Raw genomic sequence first — 16,643 nt, 5'->3', positions numbered from 1 at the left:
GTCTTCTCCTTTTCACCAGGCGATGTTCAGTCAACTGCACTCCTTGGTGGCAGATACTGCACCAGGTGGTGCGGTCTGCAGCTGTAGCCTCCAGGGACGCAGGGTCAATCCCACATTTCTTCAGGGAGCTCTTCAGTTGGTCCTTCAGTCGCCTTTTCCGCCCTCCAGCAGAGTGCTGACCCATCTTTAGTTGTCCATAGAGGATCCTTCGAGGGAGGCGGTCCTCCGGCATCCTGATGGTGTGGCCCAGCCACCTTAGCTGATGGTTAGTGATAGTGGCTTCTATGCTTCTGCTGTTGGTCCCCTGTAGGATTGTTGTGTGTGGTCGGTCCTGCCAGGTCACTTTAAGAATGCACTGGAGGCATCTGATGTGAAAGGCTTTTAGTTGTTTAAGGTGGTGGCTGTAGAGAGTCCATGTCTCACATTCATAAAGCAGTGATGAGATTCATACTGCCTGATAGACTGTGACTTTGGTTGACAGCTGAAGGTAGCAGCTGTTGAAGACCCTGTTCCTGAGGCGTTTAAAAGAGGATGAGGCTTATTTGATGCAGTTCTGAATATCCTGGTCAATGTTGCAATCATCTGAGATGATGCCAAGGAGGCCACGATGTTGGGAGTGTGGTAAAATGGCAAGTGGTGAGTCAGAGATGGAGAAGATGGCCTCTTCAGGTGGGGGAGTGGCTGAACAGTGACACAGGACCTCTGTCCGTGATATGTTCACCTTCAGGCCCATACTGCTGTAGGCTCTTACAGCAGCTGCAAGGGTGGACAGGAGAGGTGCTGGAGTGTGTGCCCCGCATTTGGACTAATTTGGCCTGATCCTTTAGGAGGATTACCCCATCTACACTTTTAAGGGGACTGAGCGAGCAACCTCTGGATCCATGTGTTGTCTTAATGCTTATGGCATTGTAAAAGTTGTCAATATAAGATTCTATTTCTTGTGCCTTGGCTATCTACCACTTATTTTTCAGGCAATGAAGCTCACTCTGTGCCTTCTGTCTCTGCTCTCGCATTGCTGTTTGGGGGCTGTTGACGAGAGGTTATTGAGGGAGGCTTTGTGGGCAGCATGCACACACACACACACACACACACACACACACACAAGGACAGGCAAAACAAGCAGATACCTGCTTTTTTCACGCTCTCTTATACAAAGACCCAGACACAGAGCAGAAAGTTGAGTTTGTGAGTGAATGGTAATCTGAGCTCCGTCCAGGCCGCTGTGTTCCACCACATTCCAGCTGAGGAGGCAGGCCTGACGAACAGCAGGGCGCGGTGTGGGCCAGTATGATAGCTGAATGCTTAATAGCACCAACTGATTACAGGGGCAACACAATACAAAGAAGTGGTGATAAAAAAACAGGTTTCATCACAATAGACTACTGTAAGTTGCGGGGACCTTTGCGCTATTTGAAATAATATAACTACACGAACATACTTTTAAGATGAACTAACCTAACATTGTAGACATCTTTTTTGTAGACAAATTATTTCAATGGGCTATTCCACTTAACTTCTAGCATAGTACCACTTGACTGCTCAGAGTCAACAGCAAGTAAATATTAGAAATAGTGAAAATGATGAAGATGAGGAGGAGGATGGCCAGCATCAAAACATGGTGAGTTACCATGTGAATATAATTAGGATTCAGGAGGATTCTTTCATCAGTGCTCTGAAAAAAGGCACCACGCAATAGCCATTTTATAAGTTCACAGGTAGATAATGGTACAATAAACAATAAGCAAAGAGTATGTGAGAATGTGATATATATGATTCCACAAATGTGATTATATGCAGTGCTATGCATGCTACATTCATATTTTGGACATTCTAATAGAAAGTACAATTCTGTTTCTACTTCTTGCAATTCACAATCCTGACAGCCTTTTGTCTTTGAGCACCCATACTTTTTTTTTTATATCTCCCTCTTTCAATATTTAGATTATGATTACTAATCCTCAGTTCCTTACTTTTTTTTCTCAGTCAGGAGAAGAATCAGCTCCTGCGTTCTTGCCTTGTACTTTGCTCAGCCCCATCTCGGAGTTAATGTATAGAAAGGATGGACTGAAAGGGGTGAAGGTTTCAGGGAGTCCCATGCTTGCCTTTGACTGGGGCCCAGTCAAAAAAAAATAGTTGTTTTGGTTTGTTTTGTTAAGTACCTGTATATTATAACAAGTACCTTTCAAGGCCAGCTGCTTTGTTGCACAGAGATTTGCCTCAGATAATCTAATTGGAAATGTTGTCAAAGTCTGAAAAGGGCAACTGGACATGGAGACACTCAGACAAGAATCAATTCAAAAAGGCAGGGGGAGCAATAACTTTTCCTCCACAAGAGGGAGACCAAGACCTATTTATGAAATTGTGTCAGTCTTTATTTGTCCCTCTCAAGCTTCTGTTTTCAGTGCTGCCTCCTAAAATAGCACAGGGGATACTTACATTAGATCCTATGTATAAGTGAATGTTTTTAATAAATGTATGTGCACGCCCTATTTAACCCTAGTAATAATAATGTATGTGTGTGTGTGTGTGTGTGTGTGTGTGTGTGTGTGTGTGTGTGTGTGTGTGTGAGAGAGAGAGAGAGAGAGAGAGAGAGAGAGAGAGAGAGAGAGGGTGGAGAGATGTGTAGATGCAGCTTTGGAAAAAGTTGTGCCCTATTGCCTCTCAGTGGATAGTCCAACAATAAGATCACCAGTGAAGACGCAGTAAACTCTACATCAAGGGTCCCAAACGTTTCATATCAAGGGAATAGTGGGATTACACCAAACCTCGTTCGTTTGCCAGAGATCCCCCTTGCAGCCCGTTAGGAACCCCCGGTGGTCCCAGGACCCCGTTTTGGGAACCACTGCATGGCAAGGAGCGGAAGTAAACTGGGTCGGCGTTAACGTTAGTTGGTTTGGCGCCGCACCGGTGGAGGGAGTTATTTCTTGCAGCAGTTCTTCCGGTCGGCATTTTGTTCTGCGAGAGAGAGAGGGGGAGAGAGAGAGAGACGGGGCGAGAGGGGGGAGTAGTCTGTGAAACCCTTTTTTCTCACCGCGTCAGTAGCCTTTCTGTTTTTTCCTCGTTTGATTGTTTTTTCGAAACCAACTGGAATTCACACGCATAACGTTAGCCCTCCGTTGTTGGGGAGAAATCGGTTCAAAGGCCGGTTTGCGGGGATGTTTTCCCCCTCCCAGCACATATGTTCGCCGTGAGAAGGAAGAAAAATCAACCCTCCCGACCCGGATTATTGTTGTTATATTATTACTCGGAGGAGCTGTTTGAACTAGAGGACGGAGAGGGAGCTAGAGACTCGGCTCCAGCACCCCTCAGAACCACTTCTCTTTCTCATCGTATCCTGAGGTAAAAAAGGACCACATAAGATAGATTCAACAGCCTCTTTATCAAGCAACTGTTTACCTCATGAAGTGTTTCGCCTACTGGTTTTGTCAAATGCATTTGGGCTGGCCCACCGAGAAACGTTGCGGCCAGGGGATATTCTGATGGTTCTTGCATTGTATCTGCTTCCCCGGCGTTGGGTCGGGGTTACGCTTCCTTAGGCAAGTCCGAGGTCCACTTTGTCGGCTGGAAATACGCCGATGTAGGCCATTGAAACTATGAGGTGGAAATCTGGATCCACACACGACCTGTAGGGATACAACCAGCTGGACCAGAGACGCGACAAAGGAGCTGTTCAATGTGGGCGACCCACAGCAAACTGGCGTCGATGCATGCCCGTTTAACGTTAGCTAAACAACTTTCAGATATGCCTAGCCAGTTAGCATAGCAACAATGTCCAGCGGTTGCTAGTCAGCTAACCCTACTAGTTAATTTGGTCACTTCACTGATGCGCGAGATACTACATGTCTTCTTAGCAACCGTCTAGCAACGCCAACTAATAATCATTCAGTAATTAACACGCGGGTCACAATTTGTTGGTAGCTGGATAGGCTAATTTCTCTGTTATGTTATGGATTTAGACAGACAGCTCCTGCAACCTTACTTCAGTTGTAACAAAAGAAAGAAGAAATGAGATATGGTTTCTGACTTGTCCTTAGGTGGCCAGGTGGCTGGCAGGTTTCAGCTGTGGAATTGAATATTTCTAACTAGATAAGCTAGCGTACGTACAAACATCGCATAGAAATGCCTCCCCCACCCAAGTCGTAGGCTAATCGTTGTAACTTTTTATTGTAGCCGATAGATGTGACACTGTCCACATTCAACTGCAATACACGATAAAATGCTTGCTTCGTCTGACTGAATTGTTTATTTTCTACACGTTTCTAAAACTGGCTTGCATGCACGACTTAGGCAGGGTGAAATATCCCAGCTACAATTGAAGATGCACAGGCTCTTCGTTATTTATGGTATAAACCAGGAAGAACCCTGGGAGAAAATACCAGGGAGAAATAGCTAGCCTCTGTGTACCTGCAGATGTTGACACCATAACTGGAAGGTTTTATAAATCAATAACTCATAAATCAAGAAGTGCCCAGGCTAAGGTATGTTAGCCTTGCTAGCAGGCCGATATAAACTGTCTACGTCAGAGGCACAGTCATATTAGCAGCAAACCAAGCATAATGCTCACTCATGAATTGGTTCTCTCTCTCTCATAACTACAGCACACAAAACACTATGAACAAAACACTGCATTGTTTCTTTAATCTTAATGTTGTCAACAAACAGACTTTTTTACTGGTACCTGTAATTGCATCCAATCAAACACCTTGTTTTCACTAAACCTCTTCCAGGAGTGTATGATAGTGAGTAACTTGTCTTCATTTGTTGTCACTTTGCTGATGAACTTCTTTTTTGTCATTGCAGCGTGTGGGAGATGTGAGGAACAGACGAATCAGTGACACTGAGCAACCTGTGCATAGACACGACCCCTGACCCCATCTTCAGCATGAATGGGGATATGCCTCATGTTCCCATTACTACTCTTGCTGGAATTGCTAGCCTGACAGACTGTGAGTACAACACAATCTCTCCAATGCTTGTTACAAAGCCTATACACAAACACGCAAAACAAGAACTGCCAAGGCTAAGGAATGCTAGTCTGGCAAGCAGGCCGATATCAACTGGCTGCTGCGTAGTCGTACTAGAAGTCAACCATGTGTGATGCTGCTCACCGTTGGTCATTTAAGGGTAGACAGAGATGAAGAGGCTTATGTTTCTGAAGATGGGAAGTTGAAGGCTAAGGACCCCAAACCAGATTTAATGAAAGAAAAAAAAAGAGGAAACTAATATCTTGTTATAACAATCCAGGCAATAACTTCATGAAACCGCACAAATGCTCATGCACTTCAGGAGCTCAGTGATTGATTGAGTGGTCAGTTAACAGACCAGAAACAAGACGTGGAAACCCGAAGCCTGAAAATTTATTGATATACATCAATTACAACCGCTAGATTCTTCAACCGTTTGTTTATTGTAAAACCTCAGAGCTGACTCCATCACTCATTTAGCTCTTTGTTTTTTCAACTGTTGTCTGCGGCTCCTGGGTCCATTTGGTCAGGATGCGTTTCAGATTTACAATTTTGTTTTAGGACTGAGTTTGGTCTCATAGGGATCAGAAACATAGTTTAGATCTGTGAAGGCCTCTATCTCAAACAATCTATAGCTCAACTGAGGCACTTTCTCAATTACATTTTTAAGTGGGAATACATTGGCTGATTAGTCAAGTTCTGAATATGAATACTTCATTGTCCAGGTCTTAGTCAGTTCTTGCTTCAATAGAGCTTCAATTTCCCTTTATTTCCTGTTGTATTAAAACTTAGGATAAATGTTTCCTTTGTGAGTATTGCAGTCTTGATATTTAGAGCACGTAATCATATAATACAATCATGTAATAATAATATGCAATTAGTGAAAATTTGTCTTTGTTGCAAATGTAGCACAGTTGTATGTGTCTTATTGTGTTATAATTGTTATTATTATATTATTAACATCCATTTTGTTTTTGTTGCAAATGTAGCACAGTGTTGTATGTCTTACTGTGGATTGTGACGGTTTGAAATATATGGCAGTTATAGAACATAGTACAGGTATAGTTCATTTTTCTAGTTACTTTATGGACAGTATTTATGAGATCGTTTAGTATTCATTTTAACTTGCCTACCTTTTTTGATAAAGCCATTCTATAGTCTCTGGTACAAGGCATACACATATTAAATCAAATCCACCTGTAGATGCCTAAACATGTCCATGTGGTTCATTGGATTCATGCAGGTTAGTTTGGTAACTTATTTGGCTTACTATTTGGCTTAGTTTGTCATTTTCATTCATAGATGTTAACTCCATCACTAGTATCATGATTACAGTCCTCCAGATGTCAGGCGCGTGGCAAGGTGGAAAACAGTGGTTGTATAGGTTGAGGTAATGGGTAGAAAATGTTTTGGCAAGGATTTGGAGTAAGGATAGGGTTAGGCCCCGGGCAGAAAAGCTAACGTTTAGTGAAGAGCATGTGTTGATTAAGGTTAGGGGTTTACGCATTTCCGCCTCTCTCGGTGGCATCATAAGCCTGCAGCTACACGTCACTCAACTGCATAAAATTAAAGCCCCACTCCGTGATTATTATAATGATACCCATGTTAAAATACTGTTGCCCTAATACTGGCTGTGTTTGCAGAGTGATTTATTTTACTGAAGACCTTTTTCCACTCTGACATTTATTTTCTGAGCTTTTGACTCAAGAACAGACAACATTTGGCAGCAAAACATGAGTTTTATAGGAATTTTGATGCTGTAAAATTGTTTATTTACATTAGGAATGTTGTAGACACCAAAGTAAAATACCTGTATTCTGAGTTATGATGGGTATGCAAAGTTGCAAAAAGCTTATTTTCCATTTACAAGTCAAACTCTTTAAGAAAGTAAATTAATATACCTAAGATTTACATCGGCAAATAAATTGCTGATGGTATCTTTGACATTTGGCATTACTAGAACAGGCTAGTTGTGTGTAAGGACAAATTTTGATCCTGTATATACTTGAAGAATTTCACAACACATCCTGAGCTTTTTCCAAAACTCCTTTAGCTCCTATCCTGCTTCCACCCATTTCCACACACTCTAACCTATCTTTTCATCATCCTTTCAGTGTTGAACCAGCTTCCCTTGCCCTCTCCTCTCCCTGCCACCACTGCTAAGAGTCTGCTCTACAATGGGAGGATTTCTGAGGAGGTCAGCGGCCTGTTGGCATGCCGGGATGAGAACCTGGTGTCCCAGCTGGCACACAGCCTTAACCAGGTCTCAACCGAGCACATGTAAGTACCACTCTGCTCCCCACTCTTTCACACCAGGTTGCAATACTAATTTAAGAGAGAAAGTTTGCCAATAGTTTCTAGGTTTATAAAGTTGTCCTGACTCCAAAATAAGTTTTGAAGTGTGGGAAGTATCCTTGTTGAGACCATATGACCATTAATGAGTAACTTAACACTTATCAATTTTCAATTTTTCAATTTATGTAATGAGTTATTAGTTACTTTCTCAAACTTTAATTACTTTTATTTTCCTTTCAAATGGTTTATTTTTATTTGGTGCAAATTAAAAAGAAACAAAAAAGAAAGTATTGCGCTGCATGACGTTATTAAAAGCAGACTACACAGCGGGCTGCAGGTTGGCGCGTGGTGGAGGCTTGTAGGCTGCTACTCGCTTTCAGAATGGACAGAACAGTGAATTTCAGAACTTGGGAATATTCACATTACTTTGAACCGATCGCAGAAAAAGACAATAGCATTATTGTTAAGTTAACTGTAAGCTGTGCATCAGGGAAAATTGAAATCACTTGCCAATGTGTTGTGAGCGCTGTTTATTTTAAGACCAGACACGATCAATTAAGGCTATTCTGTATCCGTGGTAACCAAATAATTGAAAGCTACCATGTCTTTCAGAGCTTAATGATTTCTTCAGATAACAGTAGATTGTGAACTCGGTGATGATTTGTATACAATAAGAAGAAGACAGATTTTAAAGGCATTTTATTAAGTGGGTAACTTCAAAGTACTCAGTGTTACTTTTATTAAAGACTAACTTAGTAAAGTAACTCTTACTATTACTAGTTACTATTTATGGCAAGTAACAGTAACAAAAAAAGTAACAAGGTTAAGTAACTAGTAAGTAACTTTCCCCACTGCTGGTTGTCAGGACCCCAATCTATGAAGCAGATCCATTCTGCTCTGTAGCGATGTCAGGGCTCTTAATTAACTTTTCTTCCTGGTAGCTTTGGTGCTTCTAAAAATAAGGACTACAAGGTCCCCACGGGTCCTTGAAATCCTTGAAAGTTTGTGAATTTGATCTGATCTAATCTGAGTGAGTCAATTTAGCACCAAGCTGATCGCAGCTTATCATGAATTACATGCTTGTTTGTTTTTTTTTAACTTTGACATAATTCATCACCCATTGGCTGATTTTACAATGGTTGCCTTTGTCACCATCATTTCTCCTTTGTGAACAAGAAAAAGTTGGCTGAAGTTGCACTAATGGGCAGTGTTGCTTCATGACGGCCAATCGTGGACTAATGTTTTTTTTTTATCTTGTCTATTACTGCAACACACTGTTAGCTAACATCACTACCATCAGCTAGCTCAAACTGACTTTAGACTGGACTTTAGTAAAGTGATGGAAATGCAAGCTGATTGAATGCATGGTAAGGGCTGCCTACATTCCAGGGTGAGGTGTGTAAATATAGTCCTGACGTCTCTCTTCTCCTTGCATTCCAGAGAGCTGAAGGACAACCTGGGGAACGATGACCCAGAGGGCGACATGCCTGTGCTTCTGCAAACGGTGCTGTCCAGGAACCCCAAAATCTTCAGGGAGAAAAGTATGCCAACCCAACACAGGGTTCGGGGTGGTAAGGAGGGGACATGGAGATGTTGCCTTTGACTCTGCAGTGGAGCTCAGTGCATGCCCCAACATTTTCTCTTGGCTGTGCTGTTGTTTTTCACCGTCTCTAATTATTCTCCAGAGCATTTCCTGGGTCAGATGTATTTCTTGTGTCTAGTTTTACTACACTGTTAGTTGTCGTCATTTTATTTCATCAGTCCTTGTTAGTTGTTTACTCTTTGGTATGACTCTGAGAAGTTCTAGTTTGTTAGGCTCTGAGGTGACAATAAATTGGATGATGATTTCATAGTGCCTAGTCTGTGAATTTAGGCCTAGGCTTGAGTGGACAGTGTAGGCGGCTGTTTTTGTTTCAAGAGTCAAGAAGCAACATTAGTTAGCATAGACGACTTTTGTTGGAGACTGAGGATTTTGAAGTTTTCTAGCTAATGGATTCGAATGAAAAGGAGTACCAGTACCAGTACCAATAGTGGCTTGGCTGCATTTGTCATGAAACAACAATATTACTAACTGCCATAATCAGTTGGACACTTGTCTTTTAACCTTTGTTCAGGAAAACTTTCTTGTTGTAAGAGCAGCTGCAATAGCCTGCAATTTTAGGCAAATGTAAGTACATAGCATATGAACACACTTAAACACAGAATCGTTATCTGTGCTGTCTCAGCTGGCAGTAGTAGCTGTGTGCTCCTGGCCCAGAGAAATGTCTCGCAAGTCTACAGTAGGTCTGACACTGCTCTCCTGCTCCTCCAAAGTTGTGCTCAACGTTGAAGGAGGCAATGTGCAAATTGTTCTTGTCATAAACTTGGCAAATACTCACCGTTCTCCTGCAACTATAACCTCCTCCTTCATCTCTCTGAACTCTAAATTGTTTTTGCGGTGAATCATTTTATTTTTCTGTAGTATTTATAGTGTTGTCAAGGACTGCACAATATAATATGATTTTGATAGTATTAGTCATGATACAATACAATACAATACTTCCCACTCTAACAATATTATTTACAATATATATGACTGAAATTTGCAGTGACTTTGTACAACTATACACTGTATCTTTTGTGACATGATTGTATGCATTATTGATATGGAATAGGGACAAATGAAGCCAAAATATTTCCATTTCTCTTTATTTGGTAAATTAAATGTAAACAGTGCAGACTTCTGTTTGCTGTAGCATACTGAAATAACTTGGAATAACCTGGAAAATGCACAATTCCTTGTGCTCTAGTGAGTTGAATTTACATACACGCAATAGAAAGCAGGCTCAGTTCTGTCAGATTTCATCGCAGGCTGTTGGAAAACATCCGTGTGGTGTTTAGTCAGCTGTGTGCATAAATTTGTTGTGTTACCACAGTAGAAACATTGAATGGCAAAGCTTGCAGATGTTACTTTCATTGCGTTCATGTTGCACCTTTTTTTTCTGAATCCAAATGGTGCCTAAACAGCTGCCTTGAGATTATTAGCTGGCACTGGCTTAATAGCACTTGCCATTACTATTAAGCAGACGTGGTTTGGTCAAGTGGAGCCTCTGTGCTTTTGATCTCTAGAGTGCCTCCTACAGGAGTGGAGTCTTCACAAAAGTGAAAAATGAAAACTGCTCTTCTGTAAAACAGTGGGGATTATAAGCATCTATCAGGATTTACAGAATCGATTCAGAAAAAATGAAATCATCTCATCTCTTGAAAGCCCCTTCTCTTGGTACTGAGGTGATTGAGCGTTGGTGCTAAAGAAATGTATATGATCATCTCCTCCTAAGTTAGTATTTCTTTCATCAGTTTCTCTTCTCTTTATCTCAGATATAATGCAGCAGCCAATGATGCAGCAGTACAAGATGTCTCAGAATCCCGTGCATGGAAGTCCAGCATCAAACTATCAGCAAACCACTGTCCCACACAGCCCCTCGAGGTAGGGCAGCGGCAACATACTATCAGATGTTGAAGTATCCATAATTCTACTAAGACAGCCGGGCTGTTGGATATATCTGCACACCCATAAATGATGCCTTCTTCTCACCTTCCTCTTTTACAGTCGCTTTGCTTCCCCGCAGTCTGGGTCAGGCACACGGTTCGTGCCCCAGCAGAACAGCCCCGTACCCAGCCCCTACGCCCCCCAAAGCCCTGCTAACTACATGCAGTACAATCATCCACCCAGCTATTCTCAACACCAACAGATTCAGCAAGGTGAGTACAAAGTTAAGGTGTCAAGAGCTGCCTGTTTACAGATGCATGAAACCTCCACATACCTGTCAGGAATGACATCAGCAAACGTTAATGTTGAGGAAGGTCACAGAAAGGTTTTTGCATCTTCACCTTGTGGTCCATACCCCGTCGCTGGCTTCAAACAGCTTCTCACCTCTGCTACTCTTGGTTTTGTCGCCAACCATGTGTCTTTGTTTGCATTGGCTGACTAGGTAGCAGAAAAAACCTTCCACATATTTACATGTTTAGGCCAAGATTCTTCTTAAGCCGTGGTGACAAGGGAAATTTGCATACTGATATCAACGAAGGACTGTATCAGAGTGTAGACATGAGTACTACTTTAAACAAAAAGAAAAAAAAAAATAATGCAACTGTGCCCAAATCAGAATTTCCTGCACAATTCTCCAGCTGGAGCAAATTTGCCCCTGACTACAAATGCACTGGCTTGGCTGCAGAAAACAAAGTTAAACATTTATTAGAATGAAAAAAACTGATATCAAATGCATTGGTTATATTTCATTGATATTTCTATTATTTAATGCAATTGTGGGTGTATGCCAATAACCATCATCAGGTGCCTTATTGAGCTCTGATTGCATGTTTTGGAGTGCACTTATAACTTAATATTGCTATTTAGAAGGACATAATTTTGTAACTTTTTAATGCTAGGAATAGTGAAGTAAATAGTAGTAGCAGCAGTAGATTTATCACAATATAATTTCTAAACTTTCTTGTTGAAAATAACAATATAGAGAGGTGAACAGAAAATTGTCACGGGTTGACGAAAAGTGTAATAGCTTGCAACAATGCTAACTTTATATTAGCAATTATTCTGACAAAGATCCCAGTTCTGCTAAATTATCATGTGACGTGAGTGTGAGATGAGTGTGATTTGCACATAGCTGCCACTTGCACCTAGCTGCCACACTTACTGGTTTTCCACCGTATTCTAATACACTCTCTTGCTATTGTAATTTCTCACATTAATCTACTTTATGTCAGAGCAATTTTAATTGCTCTGCCTTGATCTGGAAAGTCTGAGCGAGTCAACGGAGTGAGAAACACTCTCCCCTCCCTCAGTAACTGTGGTCAGTGTGCCCCTGAGCAAGGCACTTAACCTCCAGCTGCTCTAATGAAGCTGCTCAGTGGCCAACAGTAGAGCACTGTGCTTGTGCTTGGTAGTGCCCAAGCATCAGTTTGTAACTGTGTGAATGTGAACTGGGTGTGTTGTTGAAACAAGATTAAGAGTCTAACAGTCGTGCAACATTGCATTTATAAGCGTTCCTGTTGCAAATTGAACTCGGGTCTCCCGATTGAGAGTCTGCAATCTAACTCCCTGCGGCACACTTTCACCCACGTGACCAAAAGTGGAGAACAGAGCGACCGACTGACATTGCGATCCTTAGAGCCCCTGCTGTCATGGGGCTAAAAAGGCATACATGCTTAATCACCCTTCTCTGCATAAATGTAGGTTAAAAAAGATAGTTAATGAGCGTCTTTGCCCCCGTCATTTAGACATGCATTGCACTGCATGTTCTGCCCTCCTGGTCAGCATTAATGCAAGGAGCCTTGTGGGCCAACACAGTATGTAGGAAATATTGCTGGGTGACTAACAATCCATCTCTTTCAAAACTTTGGCTAAGGACACGTACTAGTTAAAAAGCAGAATAATCACAAAGATTTGTCCACGATAGAAAGTTGGCTTTTAGATCTACTGAGCTTCCAGAATACCTGAAAATGAGACACTTTCACTTTCTCATTTTGTTCTGTTCGTACTTCTCATGATTTTATTGAGGCAGGCTTTCACCTATTCGTTTTATAAAATGCTAACTTGGTACAAGCTGTGATGCAGAGAACCACACTGGGATCACAACTGGGGTCTAAAAGCTAATCAGTAAAAAAACTGCCAATCTATGATGTCCAAACATAAACAAGGCCAACCCAGCCACAAAAGTAGTATTACAAACCCAACAGGTGAATCAAAGTTATTGATCTCCCTCATTTCAGGTGCCCTGGGCATAAACTATGATATAGATTGTTAGATTTTGCTTAAGACCTTGATAGTGATAATCTCATCTGTTAGCATTTGAATTTGAAACTTGATGACTTTGGCCCCCTTGAGTCCCTTAGTGGTAGTGTTTTAAATTCACCACCTAATTTGAGGAAATATTCAACTGTCCACAGCCTTTTTGCTGGCTTTCTGAACATTTTAACTAATTCTTAATAGTGTTAACACATGAAGTTGAGTATGTTTGGATGTTTTAGGTTGGTGGGTGAATGACTGTGCAGCTAGGGCTTGCTTATTGACGCTAGAAGGAGCATTGCTATTGGACATGTATGAGAAAAAAGAGAGGGGGACAGATTTGCATTTGGCCAAAGGGAACATATCCCACATGTCTGCCCCCCTCTGCAGACTGCAGAGAGAAGACAAATATGTAGACAGAAGACGTGATGTGAAATTATCATAATGCAAACTGAATAATCATCCAGTGTTAGGTAACTGTTAGGTGGCTAATCTGTGTGTAGCAAAAAATGTTTTACCAAATAATTTAGTAACAACTAGATTGAGCTGGCAAAGCAGTGGGGATGGCATGATATGCTTATCTCACGATACAATTCGATACGCGATATGGGCTTCACGATTCAATACAACCATGATACTATGTAATAAAAGTTCAATGACAACAAAGTATGACTGTGCAGAATTATATTTATTTTTGAGCCATAAATCATTCTAACAATGGCATTGGCTTGCTACAATGTAAACAACAGTGTAAAAATGTCATTATAAAGTGCAAATAATATAATTTCGATGGAGAAATTGTGATGGGCAAGCCAGCTCATTGTGATTACTACAGCAGTAGTAGCAATAAAATATAGCTAATATCACCATTCATTTTTCTGCTCTGTGATACGTACAGTATGTTCATGTTTGTATTGCGATGTACTGAATTTCGATATATCGTCCCATCCCTACAAAGCAGTATTTTTGTGTAAAAAAATGGCACTCTCTAACCTTGTATTAAATAATGCTTACTCGCCCAGTGTTGGTATCACAATGTGTTTATGTAATTTCAATGGCTATTATCTATGCTGACAAAAAATATTTTTGCTGGCAAATATTCTAATCACAACTAGATTAAGCAAACAAAGACGTTTTGCCTAGCAGATGTGGAATTTATTAAGTTTCCGCAATGCTAACAAAACATTTTAGCTAACAGGCTACTGTGATGCTGAAAGACGGTTAATCTACCAGAGTGTAGCTGTACAGTAGAATGGATCTATTCCTCCTGATAATACATTGGGTTAAAGATGTGGTTGATTATTCCAGGACTGTAGAAACTTCAACGACAGCAACAGTTGATGCTGCACACCTGCTGCGAGACTGTACAGCATCTGTACTTGTCTGTATATTTGTTTCAGTATGAACAAGTAGAGCAATTCAAAGTCAGTTCTCTTTCTGTTTTGGTTGAAGCTCTATCGTTGTGCCGTAAGTCAGTCCAGTATGTTGTTTAACCTTTATTTGTCCCATGAAGGTTTGTTGAGCATGCTCTTCAGAAATGCTTTGCTTCACATGCAGACAGTATCACACATTCACACAGAGAGCTGCTCAGTACAACCACTGTTTCCTGCTGTTGGCCACTGAGCACTGCTGCTGTTGATTTTGTGCCAGGCGTCTACGCTGTCCCTTTTGTTTACATTATTGCTGGTGGTGTCTGCACACAGTCAGTGTAGTTGGAGATATCAGGGCTTGTTCTCCCACCTTCAGAAGAAGCTATTTGTAGCTGAAAATTGCCCAAGCTAGATGAGCCATCTTGGTAAACATGAAGCTGTAATTTGGTTTAGTCAAATAGCTGTCTTTATGTTTTCACTCACAGTTACAAAGTATTGAAACAGGATTAGGCGTCCTTAGTGATGGCTGGGCCATTGTGGCCACTCCTCCTGGCATGCACATTTCAAAATGTTAAACTGGCAATATATTAAACCCCAGGGCAATGTCTTTTAACCTCATCACTTTTCCCACTTAGGACTAGTGGCCTCAGTCAGGGTGATGTGTGTCTCACTTTTTCAGTCAGCCTAGCATCTGGTGGGCTGACTGTAGCAGCCTCTCTACTCCTTTACAGCTGGACAATGAAGCCTTGGCTTACATCTGGCATCAGGCTTGGGGTTGCAGAACATGTCTGCCAGCTGGGAGTGTCTGGTGCTGTCTGTCAACAAAGGGGTGTGTAAATAGAGTATATATTTATATATAAATCATGAAATCATGGACCCCAGTGCCCCAGTAGATTGTTTCTGTGCATGGGTGTCTTATTATTTCTTCTTTATTAGGATCCCTTTCAGCTGATGCCTTAGTAACCACTAGTCTTCCTGGGGACTACAAAAAATATTACTGGAAAAGTCGACATTGATATTACAACATAAACATTTCGAGAAACATTTGTATATTTATTCTGTATTCATGCGATGTGGATAGGTAAGGGATTCCACTCTGTAATTGCCCTATAAATAACAGTGTGTCTGAGGAGATTTGCACTTGATATACGGGGAAACAACCCAAGCAAGCAGTTCTAATTTGATGATGATGACCGCTGATAGTGTAGAGTATTTGGTCTGAGAAGCACTGAGGTTTTGAACCATAATTACATTCCAAAAAAAACCCACCAGGATACTTAATTTCAGTCTTTTTCAACCACAAGAGATATGTATGCATTAAATCTACATTTGTGTGAACGGGGCAGATTATCACCCTAGCTGCTCTCTTTGTGTGAGCTGGAGCTTATTTAACTCTCCTTTGCTGTGGATAATAATATAGCTGAACAGTATTGCAGACTAGACACAACCAATTATTCAACAACCTGACTCAAGGTGGAGAATGTTAAATAAGACACACACTTTGTAGTCATTGCTATGTCGTTTCCCATCTTGATGACTATATCATTTATGTATTCTGACTAAGGCAAGAAGCCATCCACCATGAGTCCACATTAGGGCTGCAACTAACAAATATTTTCATTGTCGATTAATCTGTCAATTATTTTCTCGATTAATCGATTAGTTGTTTGGTCTATAAAATGTCAGAAAATGGTGAAAAATGTCAATCAGTGTTTCCCAAAGCCCAAGATGACGTCCTCAAATGTCTTGTTTTGTCCACAACCCAAAGATATTCAGTTTACTGTCATAGAGGAGTAAAGAAACCAGAAAATATTCACATTTAAGAAGCTGGAATCAGAGAATTTTGACTTATTTTTCTTAAAATATTACTCAAACCGATTAATCGATTATCAAAATAGTTGGCGATTAATTTAATAGTTGACAACTAATCGATTAATCGATTAATCGTTGCAGCTCTAGTCCACATGTATACAAGATGTAACTGGGAGGAGGGGCACTCATGTTCATTCACAGAGCAAAAGTTACATTGTAACCATTGTCAGCCCACTTATTTTTGGAGCAATCTTTCCTTTTCCTTTTCTTTATTCCACTGGTAGCTATGCATAGCCAGCATGGTACTTTAGATAAACTCAGCCGGCTATGCTTTTTATGGTTTGCTAGCAAACAGCTATGAGCAGCTTGCATAACTAACACTTTTACATTACTTCCATTTAAAGACAATTAAGTGACTAG

General features: G+C 41.0%; 1 protein-coding gene across 1 annotated transcript in view; it reads left to right on the top strand.

Moving 5' to 3' along the window:
- Nucleotides 1-3,003: 3,003 nt before the first annotated feature.
- Nucleotides 3,004-16,643, top strand: part of nipblb (NIPBL cohesin loading factor b) — a 35,775-nt gene continuing 22,135 nt past the window's right edge. The window contains exons 1-7 of the mRNA XM_071522334.1: nucleotides 3,004-3,339; nucleotides 4,801-4,946; nucleotides 7,079-7,244; nucleotides 8,700-8,800; nucleotides 10,617-10,725; nucleotides 10,849-11,000; nucleotides 15,214-15,219. Of these exons, the coding sequence (XP_071378435.1) occupies nucleotides 4,883-4,946; nucleotides 7,079-7,244; nucleotides 8,700-8,800; nucleotides 10,617-10,725; nucleotides 10,849-11,000; nucleotides 15,214-15,219 (598 nt within the window). The 5' untranslated portion in view covers nucleotides 3,004-3,339; nucleotides 4,801-4,882. The remainder of the gene's footprint in view (nucleotides 3,340-4,800; nucleotides 4,947-7,078; nucleotides 7,245-8,699; nucleotides 8,801-10,616; nucleotides 10,726-10,848; nucleotides 11,001-15,213; nucleotides 15,220-16,643) is intronic.

This window comes from Centroberyx affinis, unplaced genomic scaffold, assembly GCF_046629955.1.
Source record: "Centroberyx affinis isolate AG114_WGS23_722 - 3 ecotype Tasmania unplaced genomic scaffold, CSIRO-AGI_Caff_v1 ptg000977l_1, whole genome shotgun sequence".
Classification (NCBI taxonomy): Eukaryota; Metazoa; Chordata; class Actinopteri; order Beryciformes; family Berycidae; genus Centroberyx; species Centroberyx affinis.
Note: the sequence above shows the minus strand (reverse complement) of the source record. Positions and strands in the feature narration are given on the sequence as shown.